This window comes from Medicago truncatula, chromosome 7, assembly GCF_003473485.1.
Source record: "Medicago truncatula cultivar Jemalong A17 chromosome 7, MtrunA17r5.0-ANR, whole genome shotgun sequence".
Lineage (NCBI taxonomy): Eukaryota > Viridiplantae > Streptophyta > Magnoliopsida > Fabales > Fabaceae > Medicago > Medicago truncatula.
Genome location: NC_053048.1, coordinates 27,030,156 through 27,055,556, shown reverse-complemented (window position 1 = coordinate 27,055,556; position 25,401 = coordinate 27,030,156). Strand labels below are relative to the sequence as shown.

At 31.7% G+C, this 25,401-nt stretch overlaps 3 protein-coding genes across 3 annotated transcripts; 1 reads left to right on the top strand and 2 right to left on the bottom strand.

Annotated features, from left to right (window-relative positions):
* Nucleotides 1-2,904: 2,904 nt before the first annotated feature.
* On the bottom strand, nucleotides 2,905-5,789 carry LOC11420561 (transcription factor HY5-like). Its single transcript, XM_003622862.4, has 4 exons — nucleotides 5,538-5,789; nucleotides 4,367-4,562; nucleotides 3,267-3,423; nucleotides 2,905-3,146 (listed from the first exon to the last, which is right to left on the bottom strand). Exons 1-4 carry the CDS (start codon nucleotides 5,650-5,652, stop codon nucleotides 3,099-3,101), a joined length of 516 nt encoding a protein of 171 aa, XP_003622910.1. The 5' UTR covers nucleotides 5,653-5,789; the 3' UTR covers nucleotides 2,905-3,098.
* A 2,684-nt stretch (nucleotides 5,790-8,473) lies between these two features.
* On the top strand, nucleotides 8,474-14,937 carry LOC11433990 (probable LRR receptor-like serine/threonine-protein kinase At5g48740). Its single transcript, XM_003622863.4, has 16 exons — nucleotides 8,474-8,796; nucleotides 9,197-9,737; nucleotides 10,269-10,720; nucleotides 11,020-11,137; nucleotides 11,532-11,600; nucleotides 11,691-11,759; nucleotides 11,841-11,909; nucleotides 12,020-12,091; nucleotides 12,218-12,286; nucleotides 12,461-12,696; nucleotides 12,774-12,979; nucleotides 13,215-13,341; nucleotides 13,445-13,513; nucleotides 13,604-13,793; nucleotides 13,876-14,008; nucleotides 14,550-14,937. The coding sequence occupies exons 1-16, from the start codon at nucleotides 8,721-8,723 to the stop codon at nucleotides 14,754-14,756; spliced, it is 2,703 nt and encodes a 900-aa protein (XP_003622911.2). The 5' UTR covers nucleotides 8,474-8,720; the 3' UTR covers nucleotides 14,757-14,937.
* Nucleotides 14,938-15,094: 157 nt separating this feature from the next.
* On the bottom strand, nucleotides 15,095-19,333 carry LOC11434448 (uncharacterized). The gene is made up of 10 exons (XM_003622864.4): nucleotides 18,981-19,333; nucleotides 17,740-18,084; nucleotides 17,141-17,213; nucleotides 16,926-17,038; nucleotides 16,757-16,841; nucleotides 16,427-16,499; nucleotides 16,241-16,296; nucleotides 15,714-15,779; nucleotides 15,536-15,601; nucleotides 15,095-15,449 (listed from the first exon to the last, which is right to left on the bottom strand). The coding sequence occupies exons 1-10, from the start codon at nucleotides 19,148-19,150 to the stop codon at nucleotides 15,369-15,371; spliced, it is 1,128 nt and encodes a 375-aa protein (XP_003622912.1). The 5' UTR covers nucleotides 19,151-19,333; the 3' UTR covers nucleotides 15,095-15,368.
* Between the last annotated feature and the right edge of the window lie 6,068 nt (nucleotides 19,334-25,401).

The window sequence follows — 25,401 nt, the reverse complement described above, 5'->3', positions numbered from 1 at the left end:
TTCACGTGCATATGAATCAATCAGCATTGCCATCTCATTAGATTAGTGACGTGGCGGTGGTTAATTGGGGAGAGAGACTAAATTTTAAATGATTAAATTTTGTAGTGGCAAAAAACAAGGATTAGCAAATTTACGGACTAAATTTTAAATGACCCCTATTTGCAGGGACTAAACACATATAAAAGCCTAAATTTTTCTATATACGAAAATCTGTTAAATATTTGCAATGTGTCTTGTTGCTGATTTTATTTGTGGAAGCAAATTTTTATATATGTACTAATAAAATATAAGCAAAATTTTAGTACAACGACGGTTCAATGTTGGTTAATGGAAGTCCTACAGAGGAATTCCATTTGGAGAGGGGTTGAGGCAGGGGATCCTCTTTCTCCCTACCTGTTTTTGTTGGCAACTAAAGGTCTTCATGTGATGATGTCTTCTTTGGTGGATCACAATCTTTTTGCGGGGTATCAGGTGGGTTCTTTTGGTTCTTTGGCAATTCCTCATTTTCAATTTAATGATGACACTTTGCTACTTGGTCGTAAGAATTGGGTAAATGTTAGAGCTTTGCGTGCAATTTTAATTTTATTTGAGGCTCTTTCTGGCCTTCAAGTGAATTTCCACAAAAAGCTTGTTAGTTGGAGTTAATGTCAATGATTCTTGGTTAACTGAGGCGGCCACCATGCTGAATTGTAAATTTGGAAAGCTTCCATTCGTCTATCTAGGTTTGTCGTTAGGGGTAATCCAAAGTGTGCTTTGTTTTGGGAACCGGTGCTTAATTGAATTAAGTCTAGACTGTCTGGGTGGAGGAGTAAGAATTTATCTTTGGGTGGTCGACTTATTCTTTTGAAGGTTGTTTTGTCCTCTCTTTCTGTCTATGACCTTTCCGTCTTCAAGTCCCCTTCCGGAGTCATTTCCTCTATTTATTCTTTGTTGCCTCGATCTATTTTTACGGGGGTGAGGATTTTAGGAAAATATCTTGGATTGCCTGGAATTATATTTGTTCTAGTAAAAATAAAAGAGGATTGAGAGCTAGGAGATTGAGGGACTTTAATGTTGTTTTGTTAGGTAAATGGTGTTGGAGGATGTTGGTGGACATGAAGGGATTGTGGTATAGGTTTCTGTTGGTGGAAGGATATGGGGAGGATTCAGGATGGTGTTGATTTTGAGGGAGGGAGTTGGTTTGAGGAGAATGTGTTTAGGAAGATAGGTAATGGGGTTGACACGTGCTTTTGGACAAATAGGTGATTAGGAGAGGTCCTGTTATGCGTTCGTTATACGAGGTTGTTCAAGTTAACGGTGGATAAATATATTTCAGTGGCAGATATGAGGGAGTCAAGGTGGGGTGGGGGTGGGGGGGTTGGAGGTGGAGGCATCGTCTGTGGGCGTGGGAGGAGGAGTTGGTTAGGGAGTGCACGTTGCTGCTTTCTTATGTTCACTTGCATGAGGATGCCGTTGATTTGTGGCAGTTCCAGTTGGACAGGAGTGGTGTTTACTTTTTTTCGTTGTGTGTACCAACTTCTTACTAGTCATCAAGGGCTCATTTCAGATGTAGATCCCAAGTTGGTGTGGCGTAAGAAAGTTCTTCTGAAGGTTTTTGTGTTTGCATGGCGATAACTTCAAAAGCAGGTTGTCAACTAAGGATAACTTGGTTAGGCATGGTGTTCTTCAGGATGACGGTCATTTTTGAAGATTGTGGTGAGATGGAGTCAATAAATCATTTGTTCCTTCATTGCAGTATTTTTAGTTCTCATTTGTATTTTGTTCGTGGTAGGTTGGTTTTTTTTTTTGTTGATCCTCATTCTGTTTCAGATCACTTTATTCACTATGTTATTTTGATAAGTGGTTCGAAAGCGCGAAGATCCCTTATGCACTTATTTTGGTTTTCTACTATGTGGGTTATTTAGCTAGAACGTAATCACAAGATCTTTAACCAAAAGGAGAAATCACTGTTGTAGTTGCTCGATAAGGTCAAATATGTGTCTTTATGGTGGTTGAAGTATAATACTACTTTTGTATCTCTTGCGTTTGTTGGTTGGTCGTAAGGCCCTTTTGATTGTTTGGGTGTTGGTTAATTGTTTTTCTTTGTTTTCTTTTTCAACGCCTTTGTCTTTTAAAGGCGTGGGTTATATGGTGTTGTATATAAATCTTTTCTTCTTTTTGGCACACCTTGCTGAGAAGTAGATTTTTTTGGTGATTAATATATTCCATTTAGGCTTGTTCAAAAAAAATCAATATAATAATATTTTAAAAACTCATGACTATTTTCAAAATATCAATATTAATTTAGTGTTTCTTATAAATATTCTATTATTTTATATGCAAAACACCGTTAAATATTTGCACCATGCTTGTTGTAGATTTTATGTGTTTGTATATGTGAAAGCAAATGTTTATCTACCTATATGAGAAAGTCGATATGAATTTCTTTTGAAAAGTCGTGACTATTTTCAAAACATCAACATTATCTGGTGTTTCTATTAAAAATCTATTTTGTACATGTTTATATCAATCTACTTTTTTTACTGCACTAATGTGTGTAATTTATTGGCAATGTTTTTAATAAAATTTTGATTTTCATTAAAATTATATGTATAGATACTTGTGACTTTTAAACTGTAACAAAATATGTTTATCTTTTACCAATAATATAAAAATATAATAAAATTTCTTATCGTTTTCAATAATATCAACAAATATAGTTTTTTTTTTTTTTTTAAGGAAACAAATATGTTTTTTCTTATTACTTAATAGTCAATTGACCATGAAACCCATCAAGTTAATGGGATTAAGAGTTTAACCGATGGATGACCATGAATCCTCAACAAATTGGAATTTTTGTTGGTCAAATGAAGCGATCAGAGTTATTGGGCTTGGGCTTGTTTACTTTTATCAAGCAATTGCACATTTTAAATATAATTGATGAATTACACAATTTAAAAGTAAAAATGTAAACTATCAGTTTTTTTTGGGAAATAATACTAGTGTTCATAATGAATTACACAATTTTATAAATAAGTAATAGTGGTACACATGTGAGTGAGGTATATAATACTACCTCATAAACAATGCCCTAATTTAGAAGAACCTTATATCCCTGTCTAACCTTCATTGCTCTCATCAACTTTGGGTCTAGTGTTCATAAGAACCTGTACAAGTAAATATCATAGAATAAATTTTCACTTGATCAACATGATGTTATATAATTCTATAGTAAATAGTAAGTGACAAACAATTTGTTAAAACATATTTAGTTCAGATTATGTTACCTTTCGGAGCATGGTGTTTTCATTGGTCAAAGTTGAGATACGTTCTTCTAAATTGGAGTTCTTATCTTCAAACTCTTTAGCTCTTGATTCTAAGTCATTCACGTACAGTTTTTTTCTTTCACGGGCTTGTTGGGCCGAGACCCTATTCCTTAGCAACCTATTTGTAATATAAGTCATTTATTAGTTTCAAATAGTATAGTCTGCAGTTCGGCTGAAAGATATGTAAAATTGGACTAAAATTGTTCTAATTAAGTATTATGAATGATTCTTCTTGAACCGTTTGAGTTCAATAACTTAATTACTCTTGAATAACATTTTAATTGCAGGTGAGGTTTAGCATGGGAAAGCTATATTTTTCCCACCATGGGAAAGTTAGTTTTTGACCATTAGATCAAACCAAGAACACATCCTTATCATACTCCCTCATCACTAGATTTTATTATTTTAAAAATAAAAAATATATTTCGAAATTAAAATAATCATTTAAAAATAAAAAAAATAAATTTAAAAATAAAAGTCTGATTGATACAAAAAAAAATATTTTCAGAAATTTTTACATTTTTTTCGAAATAAAAAAATTCTAAAAAAATATGGAAATTAATTTTTGAAAATTACAAAAATTTAATCTTCGAAAATCATAATTAAATTTTTTGAAAACAAGTTTATTTCAAAAAGTTTATTTATATTTTTTAAAATTTTGGAAAATTAATTTCCATATTTTTAAATTTATTTTTTATTTTTAAATATTTATTTTAATTTTGAAATATATTTTTTGTTTTTAAAATAATAAAATTACAAAATCTAGTGATGAGGGAGTATGATAAGGATGTGTTCTTGGTTTGATTTAATGGTCAAAAACTAACTTTCCCATGGTGGAAAAAAAATAGCTTTCCCATGCTAAACCTCACCTTAATTGCAATATGTATCCAAATCTTCTTAGTGACAAGTTTGATAATTTAATGTAGAAATTAATTCAAAAGTCTATATTATATACAAAATACATCAGTTATTCAATGAATTTAAAAAGTGATTATTTGTTTATAATAGTGACTATAGGGTGTAAGGTATAGTTAAAATTTGTGTTAACTTATGTCCCTTACCTTTTGAGACGTCTATGTTCCTTGTCTGCCGGGTTTCTTCCGCGGCGGCGCTTTCCGGGGAAGCCAGCTTGAAGTTGAGCATCAGTTACATTGCTTTGATTGTGGTTACTATTTTGATTTGTTAACTCAGAATGGACACTTTGACATTGTGTACCTTCCACATCCGGAACTTCAAATAGATCTTCATCGCTATCTTCTGGAATTTGTAAAAAAATCATGACTTATTAGCATGACATATTTAGTAGTATTTGTAAAAACAAAACATGTCACGTTTAATATGGACTAAGTTGAATTTGCATACAATGTCAAATGAAATTTAAAGAGTTATAATAACTAACTTGTGTACTAAGATTACATGTTAAAGAATTTAAAAGTAACAATTTTGTATTGATAAAATAAGTTTGAAATCTATACTATTTCATCTCAATCAAATGATTATTGATGTATCGATCATATGAATGTGGATAAACTTCCCTGATATGATATTGTGGATAATCTAAATTTGTCAAATTGTTGATATAAAAACGGTTTATACAGATTCAATCATATCTAAAAAGAATGATGCTATGAAAGTATAATTGGGTAGAATGTTAGACCAATTTAATATATATATGCGCGTGTATATTATAAGGGCCCTTTAATATATGGACCAACTATCCATGAGTTTAGCTCAGTTGGTAGGGATATTGTATTTTATATTTAGGGATCGGGGTTCGAACCTTGGACACTCCACTTCTTCACAATTAAATTTTACTACATGACAATATATATATATATATATATATATATATATATATATATATATATATATATATATATATATATATATATATATATATATATATATATATATATATATATATACCTTTACTTTTCATGAAACAAGTTGTTTTTAAATGATCGGAATCCAACAATATACTTAATGAAAAAAAAAAAAAAAACAATATACTTAATATTTTTTTGTTTTGACAAACTTTATGAAGAATCTTTGTATGTTTGGACTTTGGATTAGTTTATCATATTTTTTTAATAACATATTGATAAACTCTTGACTTAGGATTATGTCAAAAATAAAATAAAATAAAAGACCTTAACTTGAGGATAAAATATGAGTCAAAAAAAACTTTAGCATAAAATAAAATAATAAAAAAAAATTGAAAATGACACTTACCAAATCTATTTGGAGGCATAGGAGGTAACCTATTCCATGAAGAAGATGAAGATGAAGGTGCTCCTGTTGTTGCAGATTCCTTCATCTCAGTATCATTGGCTCTTGAAAGAGACATGTTTTGTTTTCTATGATTTGTTTATGATACCTCAGAGAAATTTCAAGTAACAAAAAAGAAATGTGTGTGTGTGTAACATGTTAATGCACTTGCAATGTTGGGTTGTGTTGAAATGTTTTCATGATGAAACATTGTCTTTGAAAGAGTGATGGGGCCTAAAAGAGTTTTGGTTCAGAAATGAACACGTTGATGTGCATTCAACCAAACCTTTCTTCTGTGTTTTACGTGTTTCTGTAGCCTCATTTTACACAATACGTCCAATTACTATTTCATATTAAATATTTTTAAAACGAAAATCTTTTCTTTTTTACAAATAAACAAAATAACAATCATTTATAAACAAAGTTGATGCATATGGTTCAAATTTTTAATCATATAGATCAATTTTGTTTAATTTTTTTTCTTTTGTTTATATTTGTTTCCTTTTATTTATATTTAAAACCGGGTATGAGAACATACAACTCTTATATAGCTTTACCACGACTTAGTTTTTATAGTCATGTAAACGTTCCAACTTCAAAATTAGTTTTTGCATGATTAGTGTTAGCAATACATTATCTAACATGTATAGACCACATACATTATTAAATGAATGAACTAAAAAAGTGAATTTTGCTTATATTTTGAAACGGAGAGAGTAGTTTTCAACGTTCTTTTTTATACAATGATGAATACTCTCCGTTACCAACCACCTAGCTTCGACACAAAACTCGTACTCAGCCACGGCCGTCAACCGTACCTTTCTTTTATAAAAATAAATTTTATTTCAAATTAAACAACCTCCATCGTGCTTAATTATGATATTGTTGATTTCACTAACTTAGATTCTAATTTGTAATCACTTTGCCTCGTTCCGACTACAATTTGTTTCAAAATGATAAGAAAATTAACAAAGCGACTAGACACAATAATTCAGTAGATTAATGATTGTATAAAGTAATGAATTTTTTCACTCTAAGCTAAAACATATTTCACCAATCCTACCATGCATTGATCAAATATAAATTTTAAATTTTTTTATATTCGAACATGCTAAGGTTGAGTAAAACAAAAGCTAACGAAGTAAAATATGATGGATTTACTATTGGGATAACTCATATAGACATGTCACATTCTTCCTTTTTCTTTCTCCAATAACTTCTTTTTCTTTGAATCTAAATTTCCAAATTAAAAATCTTACATAATTTTACCCAATAATGTCTTCATAGCAATGCTTCGAATTTATAAACACAACAATGGGTACATCAAAAAAATCTAGTGTGAGGTACCATGCATAGACACTTGAATGTCCTTCATCTTTAGTTGTGGAACAAAACCTGTGATTGGCAGAGTTTAACTTAAGAGCAATGATAGGTAGATATCCTTAATATGCACACTCCTTTGTATCACTTTGAAAATTTTCAGTTAACTAAATATATAGTCTGTTTGACCACATTTTTTTGGTTGAGTGACCACTATTTTTTTTTCAGAATTTATTTGGTTAACTAAGTGGAAAAATATTGGTCACGCGTATTTTAGTTGCGTGACCACATTTTTCAGCTTCTAAATAGTGGTCACACAACTGAAAAAATATGGTCACACCGACCATATATTTGGTTAACTGAAATTTTCGAGAGTAACACAAAGAGATATACACATTAAGGGTGTCTACCGATCTTTATTCTTAACTTAAAAGCTAAAACTATAAATATAGTATACAAATACACTCCAATCCTGATAAAAATATTTAATTTACCAATCTGGGTCAAACTATAAACATGATTTAGCCAATAATTATTTGTTAATATGAAGGGCCAATGCATTAATTGTGCTTTAGAAGTTACTTTGATACGAAGGACCTATTTTCTACATGAATGATTTAACCCAATCAAGTACCACTAATGTTAATCAAGACTTGTACTCTAAGCATTGAATTTGAAGATTAGGTAGCCTTCAGAAGTAATAGTTTATACTTCTTTTATAGACCAAAAATATAATTTATATTTGTTTCAATTATATCTTTAAATTGTTTGTAGAAATGTATACTCTTTTTTGCTTTGAAAATATAAATTGGTAAAATAATTTCTGAAATAAAAAAAAGGATATTTTTGTATCAAGATGCATTAACTAAATGATTTTTAATTTTTATAAAAAATCTTAAACAACTTTTTTAGCATGAGTTTGATTAAATATGTAACCTTAATCAAATGTTATTGTTGCCACATTGTATTTGAGATCTCCATTAACCCTATGTATTCTTTAGTCATTATTATAGACAAAAATTTACTTGTTGGGTTTCATGAATAATTGATGACATTGCTCAAAAAAAATGATTGATGTATATAGTCAATATTATAAACAAGATTCATTGGTTATTCAATGAAACAAACAATTGGGTTTTTACTTATAATAGTGATCGGAGGGTGTATATCCTAATATATAAATGTTAAAAGTAGATTTAAACCTCCACCTTCTACATATAACTCTTTCAATGTTTCAACCTAAATCATTGGACCACTCCTTTGAGACGTCTATATTTATATTAAAAATTAAATTTTTTTTTTTGAAAGAAAATTTAATTTATTTTTTATAAATAACACTATTCAAACTTCATTTGCTAAAATATAAAAAATGTAAAAAAAACACTATTCAAACTAGATATGGAAGGTATTTTTTTCCCAATGTTTCCAAAAGGAACACTGCACTAGAAGTACTAGGAAAATCTAGTTAAAGCTTACATTAAAGAAACAAATTAAAATAATATAATAACTTTCCCATCTTCAATGACTCTACAATCCTTTAATCATCATAACCTCAACTATGCACTTTTCCTTTCTCCATCTCTATGCTCAACAACTTGATCACTCTACCAAACCAAGACACTTTCCTGAATTTACACTTAGTGTTCTTTTCCCTTCCTTAAAGCTTTATCATGTTTCTTTCATATAATGTTGTAACAATTGTTCTTTCTCATCATTACACACAACTATGACACTAGTCACACTACTTTTATTTATATACACTTTTCTTCCTTTGATTCTGTAAAAGATAAACACAACATTTGGAATTTATAGTATGCATCACAATTCATGGATTCAAGAAATTCATGGACTATCTTCTTTTTGCTTCATAGCTTCTTGTTTGTTGCTTTCTCTGGACAAGATGGTATGTCTTATACAACTTTATAAGATAATGACATTTTTCTAAGCATGTTTTTTCATTATTCAATCTTAACTTATAGAAAAATCTTTGTCCATCCTCAATACTTGGGTTGACCTGGTGGTATTGACCTCGGACCTGAGAGTGTGCATTTTCAAAGGAGAAACAGTATTTTTGTTCAGAAGTACACATCTGGACAACACAAAAACTACGTTTTTTCCGAATGTGTGCATCCGTAGTATCTTAGAGGGTGGGAAAAGTTCATCACTAACTTATATACTCATGATTTCATGGCCATTTTTTCTAAGTTCAATACTTGTTGAATATTAATATCTTTCACAAAGCCTATTAGATTACAAACATGAAAGTAGTTTTCACTATTTTCTTGTTGAATTTCATGTAACAGGTTTCTTGAGTCTATCATGTGGTGGAACAACAAGCTTCAATGATTCATCAAACATTTCATGGTTCTCAGACACTCCTTACATAACCACAGGAAAAACAACCACCATCAATTACAATGACGGTTCCTTGTCAACAAATGTCTCAGCTCGGTTCTTCCCTCATTCCAAACGTCGCGCATGCTATCGGATACCAATGAGCAATGCCACTAGTTTGATTCTTGTTAGAGCAAAATTTGTGTACAAGAACTATGATGGACTTGGAAAACCGCCTATTTTTTATGTTTCTCTTGGGACAGCCATTGCTGCTAAGATAAATCTAGCTAGAAAGGATCCATGGATAGAAGAGTTTCTATGGGAAGTCAATAAGGATACATTGGCATGCTGTTTGAATTCAATTCCAAGTGGTGGTTCTCCTATAATTTCTTTACTTGAAATTAGACCACTTCCTAAAGGTTCCTACATAAAGGGCAAGGAAAATTTTCCAAATAAATTGCTTAGGATGAGTTATAGAGTTGATTGTGGACACATCAATGAGTCTATAAGGTATGAACCATAGATTGATTTCTAATTATGCAACTAATTTTATTATGAACAGTTATGGTTTAGCTCATGGTTAGCAGTATCTTATTATGCATTTGAGTTTTATCTCGATTCGATGCAAAACCGAGTCCAATCACTATGAATCTCTAGTGTGCAACTATTTCGGAAAAATCTCATGCTGAATCCTGATTCATTACGATGAACTCCGATTCACTACGATGAATCTCACTTCACTGTAATGAATCGTTACCTAAATTTAGTATAGTCAGGCACTTTTTTTTGTCAACTTTTTTTAGTCAGACACTTTTCTTTTGTCATTTGATTTATGACTTAAATCTTCAATTATTTTAAGGTTCGAATATGATATATCAACTTATAATAGCTGTCACATGTTTTTAGTTTAAAATGTCATATTTTTATCGGTAATGTATCTTACGATTCGTAAGAGGATTCTATTCACAATTCAGAAAATAGGTCTTCTAGTTCATGATTTGAATTTCGATTTGATAACATGGTTTAGCTTCTAAAAAACAGGTACCCTATGGATCCATATGACAGAATATGGAACAGTGATAGAAGTTTCATTCCTTTTCATGCTACAAGTGGGTTTAAGATCAAGAATAGCTTCAATCAATCCAATATTTTCGAGAAACCACCAGCTCCTGTTCTTCAAACTGGAAGAGTCTTGGCGCGACGAAATATAATGGCATATAACCTACCTCTTGAGGGCTTAGGAGACTACTATATTATCCTCTATTTTGCTGGAATTCTTCCTGTGTTCCCTTCATTTGATGTATTCATAAATGGAGATCTTGTAAAGTCAAACTATACAATAAAAAGATCAGAAATCAGTGCTTTATATGTTACAAAAAAGAGGATAAGCAGCTTGAATATAACACTAAGAAGTATCAACTTTTACCCTCAGATCAATGCATTTGAGGTATATAATATGGTTGATATTCCACCTGAAGCCTCGTCAACCACAGGTGCCTCATCGCCTTCTTTTTTTTAACTTACCAACTAGCATAAGCACTTGTGAGACTGTTCAGGAGAGCTTATGGAAACAGCTTACGACATGTTCATAAGTTGTTTTCAGATTATTTCCATAAGCTCACTAGGATAACTTGTGAAAACAACTTATAGCTTGTATGAGAAAAAACTTGACTATATTTTATTTTTTGTTATAAAAACAGCTTATACGTAAGTGCTTAATTAGGCTGTTGATACAAACATGGTCTAACTATTGTTTGTTTTATACTTACTGTTTGCTCAACTTGAATTCCAGTTTCAGCAATGCAGGTTATTCAACAGTCCACTGGATTGGATCTAGGATGGCAAGATGATCCATGTTCTCCTTTCCCATGGGATCACATACATTGTGAAGGAAACTTAGTGATATCATTGTGTGTGAATTCATTACATTCTTTTATGATTAAATCCTCTACTTAGTCCTTCAACTATTAAGTTGTCATCACACTATTTATCCAAAACTTTTGGTCGACAAATCAATCCCTTAATAGAGTACTATATCACCATATTAGTTAAGTTACCTAATAAGTCACTAATTAGTTTAGTTCTTCAACGATCTAAGGTGTCGTTATATTCGCCGTTATAGAAGACTAAAGTGGTGACAGAAAAGGATAGATATGGTGACTATGTTGTATCTTTGAGGGACTAATTTGGTGACATTATTTGACCACTAATGTGTAGAAACCTTTATCATTAGATGGACAAGTAGAGTTGTGTGCTTTTACACACTTTTGAAACAAAGATCTAATAGTAATGAAATTTTTTCAGGGCTCTCTCAGACATAAATTTGAGATCAATTAGTCCTACATTTGGTGACTTGTTAGACCTTAAAACATTGTAATTTTCTTTCTCCTATTTGGACATAGTCCATATAATTATTGCATATAATCTGTCTTACGATGATAATTGACCTTAATTATTTATCAGGGATTTGCACAACACATCACTTGCTGGTGAAATCCAGAATCTGGGTAGTTTGCAAAGCCTTGCAAAACTGTAATGCTCCTAAACCATAACACCTTGAACTTAGGTCTAAATTTCTAAGCAAAGATTGATAGTGACTGCTCAAACTTGCAGGAACCTTAGTTTCAATCAGCTGACATCCTTTGGTGAAGAGCTGGAGAACTTGATTAGTCTTCAAATTTTGTGAGTCTCCAAAAAAACAAAATTAGAACTTCAAATAAGCCAGAACATGGATTCCAAAAATTCTATTAATTTTATCACTTTTTTAAACTTTCTTTTTGCCTTACATGAAGAGACTTGCGAGATAATAGTCTCCGAGGAGTAGTGCCAGATAACTTGGGAGAGTTAGAAGACCTCCACTTACTGTAAGTGAGCAACACACAATTAGCTCAAAGATTGAAATCCTTTTTTATTTTCATATATAGTTCTAATTTAACTTTCTGTTTCTTTTCCTTTTCGTATAAGTTATAACAATGTGTTCGATTCTGCAGGAATCTAGAAAATAACAAACTACAAGGACCACTTCCACAGTCTTTGAACAAAGACACTATAGAGATCAGGTATGGAAGTGGTACATAGGTATCCGTACAAAGTATAGTTGGATTCCTCTCAGTTATAGGATGGTTTCGGTAGGAGAGAAAAACACGGCGAATCTCTCCTACCGAAACCATCTAGTAAAGGGAGAGGATCCACAGCCTAAAAAGTATGCATATTAATATCTTGATCTTTTGCAGAACATCTGGAAATTTGTGTCTTACTTTTTCCACAACCACGTGCGATGATGCATCATCCAATCCTCCAATTGTGGAACCACAACTGATTATAATTCCCAAAAAGAAGAACCATGGACAAAACCATCTACCAATAATATTAGGCACAATTGGAGGAGCTACATTTACCATTTTCCTGATATGTATTTCAGTATATATATACAATTCTAAAATAAGATATCGAGCCTCGCACACAACTAGTATGTATTCTTTGACATCATGTTTATATAGTTAGCACTTCTTTCATGTGCTAAGGGGGTACTATTTTTTGACTTAGGGGAAGAAACTGATATGAGGAACTGGGGTGCAGAAAAAGTTTTTACCTACAAAGAAATCAAAGTAGCTACTAGCAATTTTAAGGAAATTATTGGAAGAGGAGGTTTTGGATCTGTTTACCTTGGAAAGCTTCCAAATGGAAAATCAGTTGCTGTCAAAGTTCGGTTCGATAAATCCCAACTTGGGGTTGATTCCTTTATCAATGAGGTTTATTAACTAAATTCTACTCGCATATACCATTAATGCTTATGTAAGTATATCTGAATAAGTAAAACAACATGTGATACGTATTGGCGTTTGAGTTGAATCCTTAGCTACGCCTCCTGCCTCTTGAATGAAATAACGTTTGTTGGATTAATCTAACGGCTAAGTGATCAACACTTACAGCCGTCTGCTCATGATTTCCTCTAATTTTTCCTTTTCTATCTTATGTTGCTCCTAGATTCATCTCTTGTCGAAAATCCGACATCAAAATCTCGTGTCTTTGGAAGGATTCTGTCATGAAGCAAAGCATCAGATATTGGTTTATGAATACTTGCCTGGTGGATCCCTAGCTGATCACCTCTACGGTACTGTATTCTTGAACACAAATACTTGCTAGTTTATAATCATGCCATTTAGTTTCAGTAGAGTTTTCTGTTTAATAATGACCTTTTATTCTCTTTTGTATAGGTGCAAACAGCCATAAAACTCCCTTAAGCTGGATTCGAAGGTTGAAAATTGCTGTTGATGCAGCAAAAGGTACTGCTTTAAGGGTCTGTTTGGATTGGTTTATTTAAGACTATCTACTGGTATAAACTACGTCTTAAGCTCACTCTCCATCTTGTCAAGGATTGGATTATTTGCATAATGGAAGTGAACCAAGAATCATACACCGCGATGTCAAGTGTAGTAATATCCTCTTAGACATGGATTTGAATGCCAAGGTCTGTGATTTTGGCCTCTCTAAGCAGGTAACCAAAGCAGATGCAACTCATGTCACCACTGTTGTCAAGGGAACTGCTGGCTATCTAGATCCAGAGTATGTTATTGCAATTAATCAAGTTGTTATAGTTACCTTAAACCCTTATATCATATTTATCATGTCAATTTTCTGTGTATAGGTATTATTCCACTCAACAGCTTACTGAGAAAAGTGATGTATATAGTTTTGGAGTTGTTCTTTTGGAACTCATTTGTGGAAGAGAGCCATTGATTCACTCTGGGACTCCTGATTCATTCAATTTGGTTTTATGGGTAACCTAAAGTCCCTTCAATTGTTTCTACAAAGCTATAACTTGACATTTTTTTCTCATAGTATGAAGCACGGGCACTCCTCGGATTAGGCGTGTCTCATTGTCGGACATGTGTTGTGTCCGACACCGACACATATAATTACACTGAATTACGTGATTTTCTCAAATTATTAGCGGTGTCGGTGTGTCAGTGTATGTGTCTGTGTCATGTCCGATGTTCGTGTCTGTATCCATGTTTCATAAAGCTCATATTTCATTGGAAAGACAATAACTTCCATCTCACAATAAGTGTTGCTTTAGCAAAGAAAATAATTTCTTGACAGAAATGTGTATTTTTCAATGTAACAATGATTATTTTATTCCAATTTTATACTCAAACTAAGTGTGTTTCTTTCCTTAATTTGTTTGCATATATTTCATGCATGTCTACAATTTCCAGTGTTGTTTTTCCTCCCTCTTTTCACATTTATGACTTGTGCACTGCAACTATAGTATACAAAATTTAGGGATTTACATCGCTGTTTCAAACTTTCCTACTGCAGGCCAAACCCTATTTGCAGGCAGGTGCATTCGAAGTTGTCGATGAAAGCATACAAGGAACTTTTGATCTAGAAAGCATGAAGAAGGCGACATTCATTGCTGTGAAGTCAGTGGAAAGGGATGCATCACAGAGGCCGCCTATTGCTGAAGTATTAGCAGAGCTTAAGGAAGCTTATGGTATTCAGCTCAGATTTCTCGAGTCAAAATGAGAATTGATTTGCAATGCCAAAGAAGTTTGATTCTTCTCACATCAGAGAAACAACGAGAGGGAGAGATCTAATCAAGTTCTGAACAGAAAGTTAGTAAATTATTTTACATAGCTTCTAAATTGTGCTATAGTCTATAAATGAGTATTTATTCTGAACAGAAAAAATTACATATGCTTTACTATCGTTTGTTGTAATATGTCCAATCCAATAAGCACATTGCGGAAACACGGGTAAGACAGATTATCTTTTAAAATGCATGCCGTGTGCAGTAGAAATCATCATAAACAAGGGTTTTCTATCAATAAGCTCATCATAATTTGCAGTTTATCCTCAAGAAATATTAAAAAAGCCAATTATTTATTAAATACATTCAAGTACCACAAAGGGATTTATTAATAAGTTATTCTTCATTTACAAAAGAATCTTAAATGTTGAACCCTAGACTCGTATATATGGCTAATCAGCCATAGTAATTGATCATTACCTATAACAGAAATTGGTTGACGTGACTGATAAGATAGAAAAAGTTCAATAAATGGATGAATATGTCACTTATCTGCATATACAACTTAGGAATCAATATCCCGAATACTCTTATATGGCATTCAAGGACTAAGATAAGTACTTCCGCCTGACATAAAAGAATAAAGCAGTTGAAGCAGCCACAGCATATGGAAAAATTGTCCAAATTCCCTGTATAAAATAAAAAAAAGGGTAATTTTTAGTTAACATTTTTGACTAAACAAGAATTTTATTGTTCAAACTAACATTATTATTACCATTACGGTTGCGACAGTAGCAAGAGCAAATATCGGCCGTTCCCTCAAAAGGAATCCTATTCCAAGCTGATCACATATGAAAAGGAGAAGTATTAGTGACCACATTAGAAACTTGCTTACTCCTTGTATGTAAAAAATTAAAGTTTTGTTCTTGTAAAGATTTGTGCTTCAAATTCACCTGAATGGAAAGTGTGAACAGACCCCCACCACAGACCCCTGCAAAAAACAACTCCGGAGAAATACCCTGCACTTGAAGAAAAAATTATTATCCATATAAAAGGGCCAAGTCTTTTTTAAACAAAATTAGCATAAAAAATCATCACCATGGCCTAGTTAATTATAGAAATGTGGATTATCTTTAACCGAAAAGATGTACAAAAACAGGTGCAAAATTTGCTATTAGAAGTTCATCTAGGGCCATACATGGACACTAATAAACACAAACTTTAGGTGTATGCCGTATACCGGGAGAAATCTGCTTACAGAAATCACATTATCACAATCTACATTTTCTAGAACCTAAAAGAACTTTCGAAAATTGAAATAATTCTTGTGAAAGTATGACTTAATGTTGTATCTATATTGTATTTTCCAATGTATTATTCACAAGCCACATTAAATGAGTCCTTCTTAACGTGATTTCTTTTACTTTTTCTTTCCATGTAACTTTATCAAATATAAAAGGGAAATCTATCAATCACTAACCAAGGCTCCTGCAAGAAAAGCTGTAGGGTTTCTCACTCCGAGAGAGAATCGTTCAACTGCAAATTCAGTAACAAGAACATCATAAATAACAAAATATTTAAGTACAATTTGACACACAAGACTGTATACTTATACATAAAGACACGGACAGGTTTAACACACAAATAGAAAGCACTATGAGCTTACCAAAACCAATAAGATTGCCATACTTTTGTACAACGTCTGTGATTTCTATAGCCTTCTCTTTGCCAATGCCTAACTGTTGGCACCACCAAAAATATTCGTGAATAAAATGAAAACATCAAAACAATTCATTAAAAAAAAATCACCGAAGTTTATCGACATGTCATAGGCTGTCTCCATAAGCTCTCTCAAACAGTATCACAAGTGTTTATGTCATTAGATAAACTAAAATAAGCCAATATAAACAGGCCATCCTAGTTGGATTCGATTTCCAATGTATAAATCTGAACTAAACTAACTCAGGTTCCGAAGGAAGTATTATGTACAACTTACCCTTGAAGTAACATCAGCAGATGCGCCAGACTGTCTGAAAAGCTTCCCCAAGTAAAAGGGTATCATGTCACTAATGCAAACTCCCCTGTAACAATCAGTAGTTTTTATTTGAATGTAAAACAATGTGTATAAATGATGTAAATAAATGTTTGATAGAGTTGCTAATTACCAATAAACCCATAGAACGGTTGATATGATGTACGGAGCATTCCTTGAGAAAGATTCAGCAAACGACTGCCATGTTCCATCGAGAGACAGAAGCCTTGCTATTGACGTACCAACCTAATAAATATCTTGAAAGCAAAGTTGTTTTCAATTCAACGGGAAAAACAAGAAGCAAAAACACGAGGATGTAAAACAGAAGTATCAGTGAAAAGCACAGACCCAAATATTTAAAGCTTCTTCACTGATGAAAAGTCCGCAACCTGCAGCCATCAGCAACCAGAAGTAGATCCATCTGCAGGGAATTCAGATACATGATAGAACTTGTTAACTTACGAGAAAGCTTAAAATACTCTTAGCTGCAATATGAAGAACTATGCATGCTACCACAATGCCATTATAGGCTGATTTTTTACATGTATCCTTTGTCACTATAACAGTAAAATGTCAATTAGTTAACAACAAAACAGTCTTGTAGCAAGAGATTTCTTATTCTTGTCAAGAAGTAAACTTAACCTCTTTGTCCATTCTTATAAGCAATAGTTGTTATGTTACTTCAGCTTTGGCGTGTTTGGTCTCTAACTGCTAGTTCACTATGCATGGATGAATTACAAGTAGCGGACATAGTAAACAATAAACCAAAATCTTAATCTACAAGAACACACAAATATGGAGCAATACAATGAAGAGATTTTCCATAACTATTAAGCAGTAGCTCAACCACAAATAAGAATGATGTAACTTTAGGAACAACTTATGTGTAGCTGCCAAACTGTTGAAACAAATGACAAAGAAAGCAATAGAAGAGAAAGAAGGGGTACCCTGGTGCACATTGCGGAATTATAACGCTAAATCCAAAAACTTTGAAAGTGAAACCAACAGCAACAGGAGCAACTGCTGAAGAGGAAGAACCATCTGACAGAATCTGCAGACCGGACGGTGATCCTAGAATAGGCTGTTGGCGAATGGATGCTATTGTAGCTAATGCGGCTATGCCTAACGCAATTGCAATCATAGCCAGGAACGGGATCTCCGTCTTATTATGCCGCTCTTTACCATTTGCTTTCACCTCATTACTGAACCTATCTTGTGTATCTGATATATCCTTAGATTTTAACGCCTCGTAATTTTCCTCACCCTCATGTTTAGAGCATTTGATTCTGCTTCTGTAACACAAAGGTAACTTCATTATGCCGAATACAATGGAATCAACTAACAAAAAAAGGGAAGCTGAATAACAAGGAAACTACTAAGAGGGCCAAAATCCAAAACTTCATTCTGAAGGGGATATGTCATATAAACAAACTCATTTCTTTCACAGATGCAACATAGGTCAAACATAAATAAAACATAGACCTCAGAGATATATCCTAGAATTTCAAACTTGTAGTTTATATAAAACTTTAGAGAGGAAAACAAATTTCAATGAGCTAATACAGAACTTAAAACTCATATATATCTCAAACATCCTAAGTCAAAGTTTGTAATTGATATGAATAGCATCTCTGAAATGTATAAGTTACCATGTTCTAATATTTGTAATAACCATGTTCTAACCAACATGAAAAATCTCAGAATTTAACTCAGGTCTAATTCGACCCCACAAAATCAGCTTAAAAAGCACACTCCTACACGTAAATGTACCCCCACGCATATCATGTGGAATGTGAGACTTTCAATACACCCCTACTGCCCTATGCCCAACACTAGCCTTTGCAGGGTTGCGGAGTTTAATATGAAGCACGGATACGGATACGGACACGCCAACACCGCTAATAATTTGAAAAAATCACATTATATGTGTCGGTGTCGTGTCGTACACGACACATGTCCGACACGGGGACACGTTTAATTCGAGGAGTGTCTGTGCTTCATATATAACTTTGATACCATCTTAGAATTTAGGTATGTTATATAACTCAAGCCTATTGTAAGATGAGGGAGAACCTCCACTTATAAACATTTCTACATGTGCAACTCAACAATAACAAAAAACACATTTTGTATCTAAAAAACAATCATATTCATCAACATATAAATGAGAAGTTAGTTAGTTAGTTACCTGAAGAGGTGAGAAACGTGTCCGTTTGTATTCCAATGTGCAAACAACCTTTGAGGTAAAGCTAAAGAACTAAGCAGTCTAACAGTGACAGGTTTTGTTCTAAAACCTCTAAGATTGGTTGTGGGAAGGTTTAACAATGGCCCACATGAGAAAACAGGTGTTAAAGACATTGTTGGAGCTCAAACAGAAGCTCCTGTAAGTGACATTGATGATGAAGAGTTAAGGATGATGATGATAGGTTGGAATAAGGTGAGTATGTATGATGATATTGGTGAAAGGTGAGTTTTTGGTCCATGTGGTTGGATGAGACTTGAGAGTTATACCAATTTTGGGAATGTATGGAATATGCCTTGTTTATGTGGTGTGGTTCCAATTGGTCAAACTTTAGTCCTAAACAGCTAGCTACTTCCACACATAAATACATAAACAAGTTTGAAAAAAATGATAAAATCATACTACATTAAGCAAATTTATTTCTCTGGCATTTGTCATCTTTTTGAGAGTCTTTACTATTTTTTATGGGTTTAATGTTCTTGGTCCCTATGAATATACCAACTTTTTATTTTAGTTTCTCTACAAATTTCCTTCAACTTTTAAGGATTAAATATGTTTTTAGTCCTTATATTTTGCACCTTTTTGAAGAATAGTCCTTACATTTCATTAAATGTTTTTAAAATCTCACATTTTATCTTCGTTATCAAAATCAGTCGTTGCTATTAATTCTCTAACGTAATGTTGATGTGGCAGTTAGTGGATCCCAATTTTTTTATGGTTAAATATGTTTTTGGTCCCTAAGTTTTGCGTGACTTTAAACAATAGTCCTTGCATTTCAATAAATGTTTTTAAAATCCCTAAATTAATAAGGATTATTCTTCAAAGTCATGCAAAATGTAGGAACAAAAAACATATTTAACCCAAAAATAACTGCGATCCACTAACTATCACATCACCATCTCGTTAGAGAATTAACAGCAGAAACTAATTTTGATAACGGAGATAAAATATGAGGATTTTAAAAAAATTTAATGAAATGTAGGGACTATTCTTCAAAGGGGCACAAAATGTAAGAATTAAAAACATATTTAACCCAACTTTTAATAATCTCTCCAAAAAAATAATTAGAATTTTTAACAAAACATGAATTAAATATAAAAATTTTACCGCAAAAATTCATATTAATTCATTTGTTGTTAAAAAATTCTTTTTTTTTTTTTTTTGGAGAGATTCTTATAATATTATAAACTTTTCTGCAAAATTTTATTCAAAAATATGAACTCTACATCTGAGTTTACGTAAAATGAAGGACCAAAAGTGAAGATCGAAAACTAAAAGTTGAAGAAATTTTTTAGACATTAAAACGAAACGTTGTATATTTATAGGAACCAAAAACATATTTATCAGAATGGCCACAGCTTCCATTGTTATACACAAAACTAAATAAATAAATAAATAAAAATTATATCACCAAATAAATACTATTTCAACTATAATATTAAGAATGTAAGAATGAAAACTTTGATATGTCAGTATAAACTGTTATGGTGTTACTAGAAACTGTGAAAAGTGCTAGTTGTAATTGTAAAGTCACCTAATTTTGGAACAAACAAATACATTAAACCAATGAAGGATCACCATATCAAGTCCCATAAATTTTACAGTTGAAATGTACAGAAAAGATACAATGACAGTAACATAAGCTTCTACAAATTTTTCACTTGCCATCAATAAAGTTTCCATCTTTTGTACAACAATGACTTACCTCCCAAAAAAATAGTTTACAAGTTAAAAGTTGTGTCAATTCATCTTTGTTTTGACATTACTCGAGTGTTCCGAAAAATGCATTTGTCATTCGTTGCATAAACTTCGTCATTTCTAGTATCTTAAGCACACGACAGAAATCTATGCTCATGGCTTCTCACATGTTGATGTTGCATCTTCAATATGTTGCATACAAAAACAAGTCATATGGTTCTGCATGAGGAGACTGTACGAACTGCTTGCCGAGAGCATCATTATCACTGGAGACTAGTTCTGATTTAATGTGAGACCCGACTTGCATTATTTGAAAAATGTCGATCTCTGATTTTTCAGTGAAAAAAAATTCGGCAGGGAGGTATTTTTAAAATACTTCATTTTTTATTCCGAGTCGGACCCTCTTTTCTCTCTTTTTTTTTTTTTTTCTTTTTTTATTTCATTATCTAATTTCCATCTTTTATTAATTTTAAGGTTAGTTACTATTTTTATATTTAATAATTTTTATTTTCCATCTTTTAATTTTATTTTTCTTTACATAATTTATTTTAATTTGTTTTTATTTTAATTCGTATTAGATTTATTTTATTTCTTTTTAATTAATTAGTGTAAAAAAAAAAAACAAAGTGTCAATAGGTCCAAAAATAAAATGTCAAGGTCTAAAAAATTTCAAGTCAAGTGTCAACTTTAATATTCCTTTTTCAAAATTCACCATAATTGTCAATCATTTCCATTAAACCAATTTTCCATTTTTTATCAACCTCCTCACCTATAAATAGAGCCCTCATTCCACACAATTTCACATACCAAAAGTTCTCTGAGTTGTCAAAGAACTTTTCTCTCTTCTCTCTATTTAGCTTGTGTTGACGACCTATTCTTTTCTTCTCCCTCTTTTTCTGTCCCTTTGGAATAGGTCCCTTCGGAGTTTTGCCCCTTCGGTAATTTTTGTCCCTTCGGTTGTCCCTTTCTTTTATTTTCTTGCGTTTTATTTCTTTTTAGCATTTTGCATTTTTTTTTATTTCTATTTAGCATTTTAATTATTGTTATTTATTTTCCAGCAATTGGAATGTATTTAGGTCCAATGTAAATATAAATGAGAAAAGTGTGTGGGTTATATTAGGGATTTTGTGGTGATCCAACGTCACTACAAAAATTCATGCGCTTTTATTTTTATTGCTTCGTTAGTTTAATTTTCATTTAATATTCCAAAAAAACAAAAAAACATGCAAATAATCAAAATCACAAAAACATTTTCATAATAAACCTTGATTCCAAAATCAAGTGATCCTTTTTTTATTTTTACTTTTCTTAATCAAACTTTCAATCAATTTAATCATACCTCGAGTCCATTTTCTTTTAAATTAAAAAATACAAACCAAATCTTATTTGCCATTTGACTTGTCTTTTAAAACCTTTTTCAAAACTAATAAAAAACACAAAACCAATTAAACGTCGTTTTCTATCCCGAACTACGAGGTTTTGATCCCTCATGGGTACGTAGGCAGAGGACCAAGTCCTTCCAAATCAATAAAAAATGTAAATAAAAACGTTCCTTTTCTTTTAATCACTACTTTTTAATTCCTTCTTTTAAAGAAAAAAAAAAACAAGTTATAGCACATTAAATTAAATAAAATCAATAGGTTCTCGTAGAGTACTACGGACATAAAGGGTGATAATACATTCCCTTTATGTAACTAACCCCCGAACCCAAAATCTTTTCAAATAGGGGTAGTTTGAACTTTTTTCCCCTTTTTCTTAAAAAATAAATGTTTAGTCGTTAAATAATTAGTGAGTCAAAAGCTAATCAAATAGCCTTGATCTCCGAAAAATGACGCGACAGGTGTGAAACAAGCTCCTAGAGCATGGTATGACAAACTTAATAATTTCTTGCTTGAAAAGGGGTTTAAGAGAGGACAGGTTGATACTACTCTTTTTCAGAAAGACACTAAAGAAAGATATCTTGATTGTCCAAATATATGTTGATTATATCAACTTTGGATCTACCAATGATGCTCTTTGCAAGAGTTTTCAAAAACTATGCAGGCTGAGTATTCAAATCAATCAATGCAAAGATGGAGTCTATGTTCATCAATTTAAATATACAAGGGAACTTTCTGAAGAAGTTCAAACTTGAAGATTGCAAACTAATGGGTACACTAATGCATCCAAACTGCAACATGAGTAAAGAAGAGTCCAGCAACAAGGTAGATCAGAAGCTATACAAAGGTATGATAGGTTCTTTACTTTATTTAACCGCTTTCAGGACATATATTTTGTTAATTGTATGCCTGTGTGTAAGATTTCAATCAGATCACAGAGAATCTCACTTGACAGATGTTAAGAGAATTTTTAGGTATCTGAAAGGAACAACTAATCTAGGAATTCTTTATAACAAATCTCAAGATTATAAGTTGGTTGGATTCTTTGATGTTCATTATGCTGGGGTAAAATTGAGAGAAAATCCATCGTTGAAAATTGTCAATTCCTTGGTGATAACCTGATATCCTGAGCAAGTAAAAGACAAAACATTATTGCACTGTCAACAGGAGAAGCAAAATACATCTCAGCTGCAAGTTGTTGCACACAACTACTCTGAATGAAACATCAGTTAGAATACTGTTATATTAGTGAAGGTAGTATTTCAGTTTATTGTGATAATATTGCAACCATTTGTCTGTCTAAGAACCCAATTATTCACTCGAGGGCCAAAGAAATAGAGATCAAGCATCATTTCATCAAAGATTATGTTCAAAAAGGTGTTATGGATATGCAATTCATTGATATTGATCATCAATGAGCAGATGATATATTTACTAAACCTTTGTGTGTTGAAAGGTTTGATTTTATTAAAAAGAACCTGGATATGCATTTTATCTCATAATGATGTTTTCCTTTGAGTGATAACACAAAATTTGGAGAAGGTTCAGAAACTACTTTCTGATAACCTTTATGAGTGTCTAAGACAAAGTAGCAGAACATGAAAGAAATTATGGAGTGATTCAGAAGTTGGATAATGTAAGATCCGAGTTATTTATTTTATTTAGTTTGCTATTTATTTCACTAAACTATTTTTTTTATAGTCGAGCCGATGTCGCTAATTATTTGATGAATGTTTTATGTTATTTGATTTTAAAAAAAAAAGAATATAAATATTTATTTTATTATATTATTACGTGTGTGGGATACAAATTGCATAATTAGGATAATTATTTTATTAGAGAAGAAAAAGTATGAAAATGGGGTGACCATGTGAATATATAATAAATAATGAATATGGTTACCTTGTAGATTTTCTTGTGTGTGCTAGTACTATACCTATTATTAAGGAAGGTTTTGATTTAGTAACAATTTCATGTAAACTTAGGCTTTGTTTGCGAGTTTTGAGGGGAAGGAAAGGAAAGGCTAAGGAGGCGAAGGGAAGGAAAGGGAGGGAAGGGAGAAAGGAGGGAAAACCTTCCCCTTGTTTGGGAGTTAAAAAGCCAACAAGGAAAGGAGATGGAGGGCTTATGTTATAATTTTACTATTTTACCCTTTTTCCTCTTAAAATCAATACATTGTTATACTTCGTAATTTAACTTCTAATTTATTCAAAACAACTTATCGCATGAAAAACAAATTATTAAGATCTATTTTAAAAAACAACTTATTTATAAAATAAAAAAATAAAAAAAAACTTATTACGATCACTTTTTAAAAACAACTTACTTATACAAAACAACTTATTACGACCTCTTTTTAAAAAATAGCTTATCTTATGAAAAACAAATTATTACGATCTTTTTTTAAAAAACAACTTATTCCAAATAGCTTATTTATACAAAACAACTTATTATGACCTCTTTTCAGAAAAACAGCTTATTCAAAACAGTTTAATACAATCTCTTTTTCAAAAACAACTTATCCAAAATAGTTTATCTATACAAAACAGCTTATTACGACCTCTTTTCAAAAAACAACTTGTTCAAAACAGCTTATTTATACAAAACAACTTATTCAAAACAGCTTATTTATGCAAAACAGCTTAATACGATCTTTTTTTCAAAAACAGCTTATTCAAAACAGCTTATTTATACAAAATAGCTTATTACGACCTCATTTTCAAAAACCGCTTATTCAAAACAACTTATTTATACAAAACAGCTTATTACGACATCATTTTCAAAAACAGCTTATTCAAAACAGCTTATTTATACAAAACAGCTTATTATGACCTCATTTTTAAAAATCGCTTATTCAAAACAACTTATTTATACAAAACAGCTTAATATGACCTCATTTTCAAAAACAGCTTATTCAAAACAACTTATTATGCAAAACAGCTTAATACAATCTCTTTTACTAAAACAGCTTATTCAAAACAGCTTATTTATATAAAATAGCTTATTACGACCTCATTTTCAAAAACCGCTTATTCAAAAACAACTTATTTATACAAAACAGCTTATTACGACCTCTTTTTCAAAAACAGCTTATTTATACAAAACAGCTTAATACGATCTCTTTTTCAAAAACAGCTTATTCAAAACAGCTTATTTATACAAAATAGCTTAATACGACATCATTTTCAAAAACCGCTTATTCAAAACAACTTATTTATACAAAACAGCTTATTATGACCTCATTTTCAAAAATCGCTTATTCAAAACAACTTATTTATACAAAGCTATTT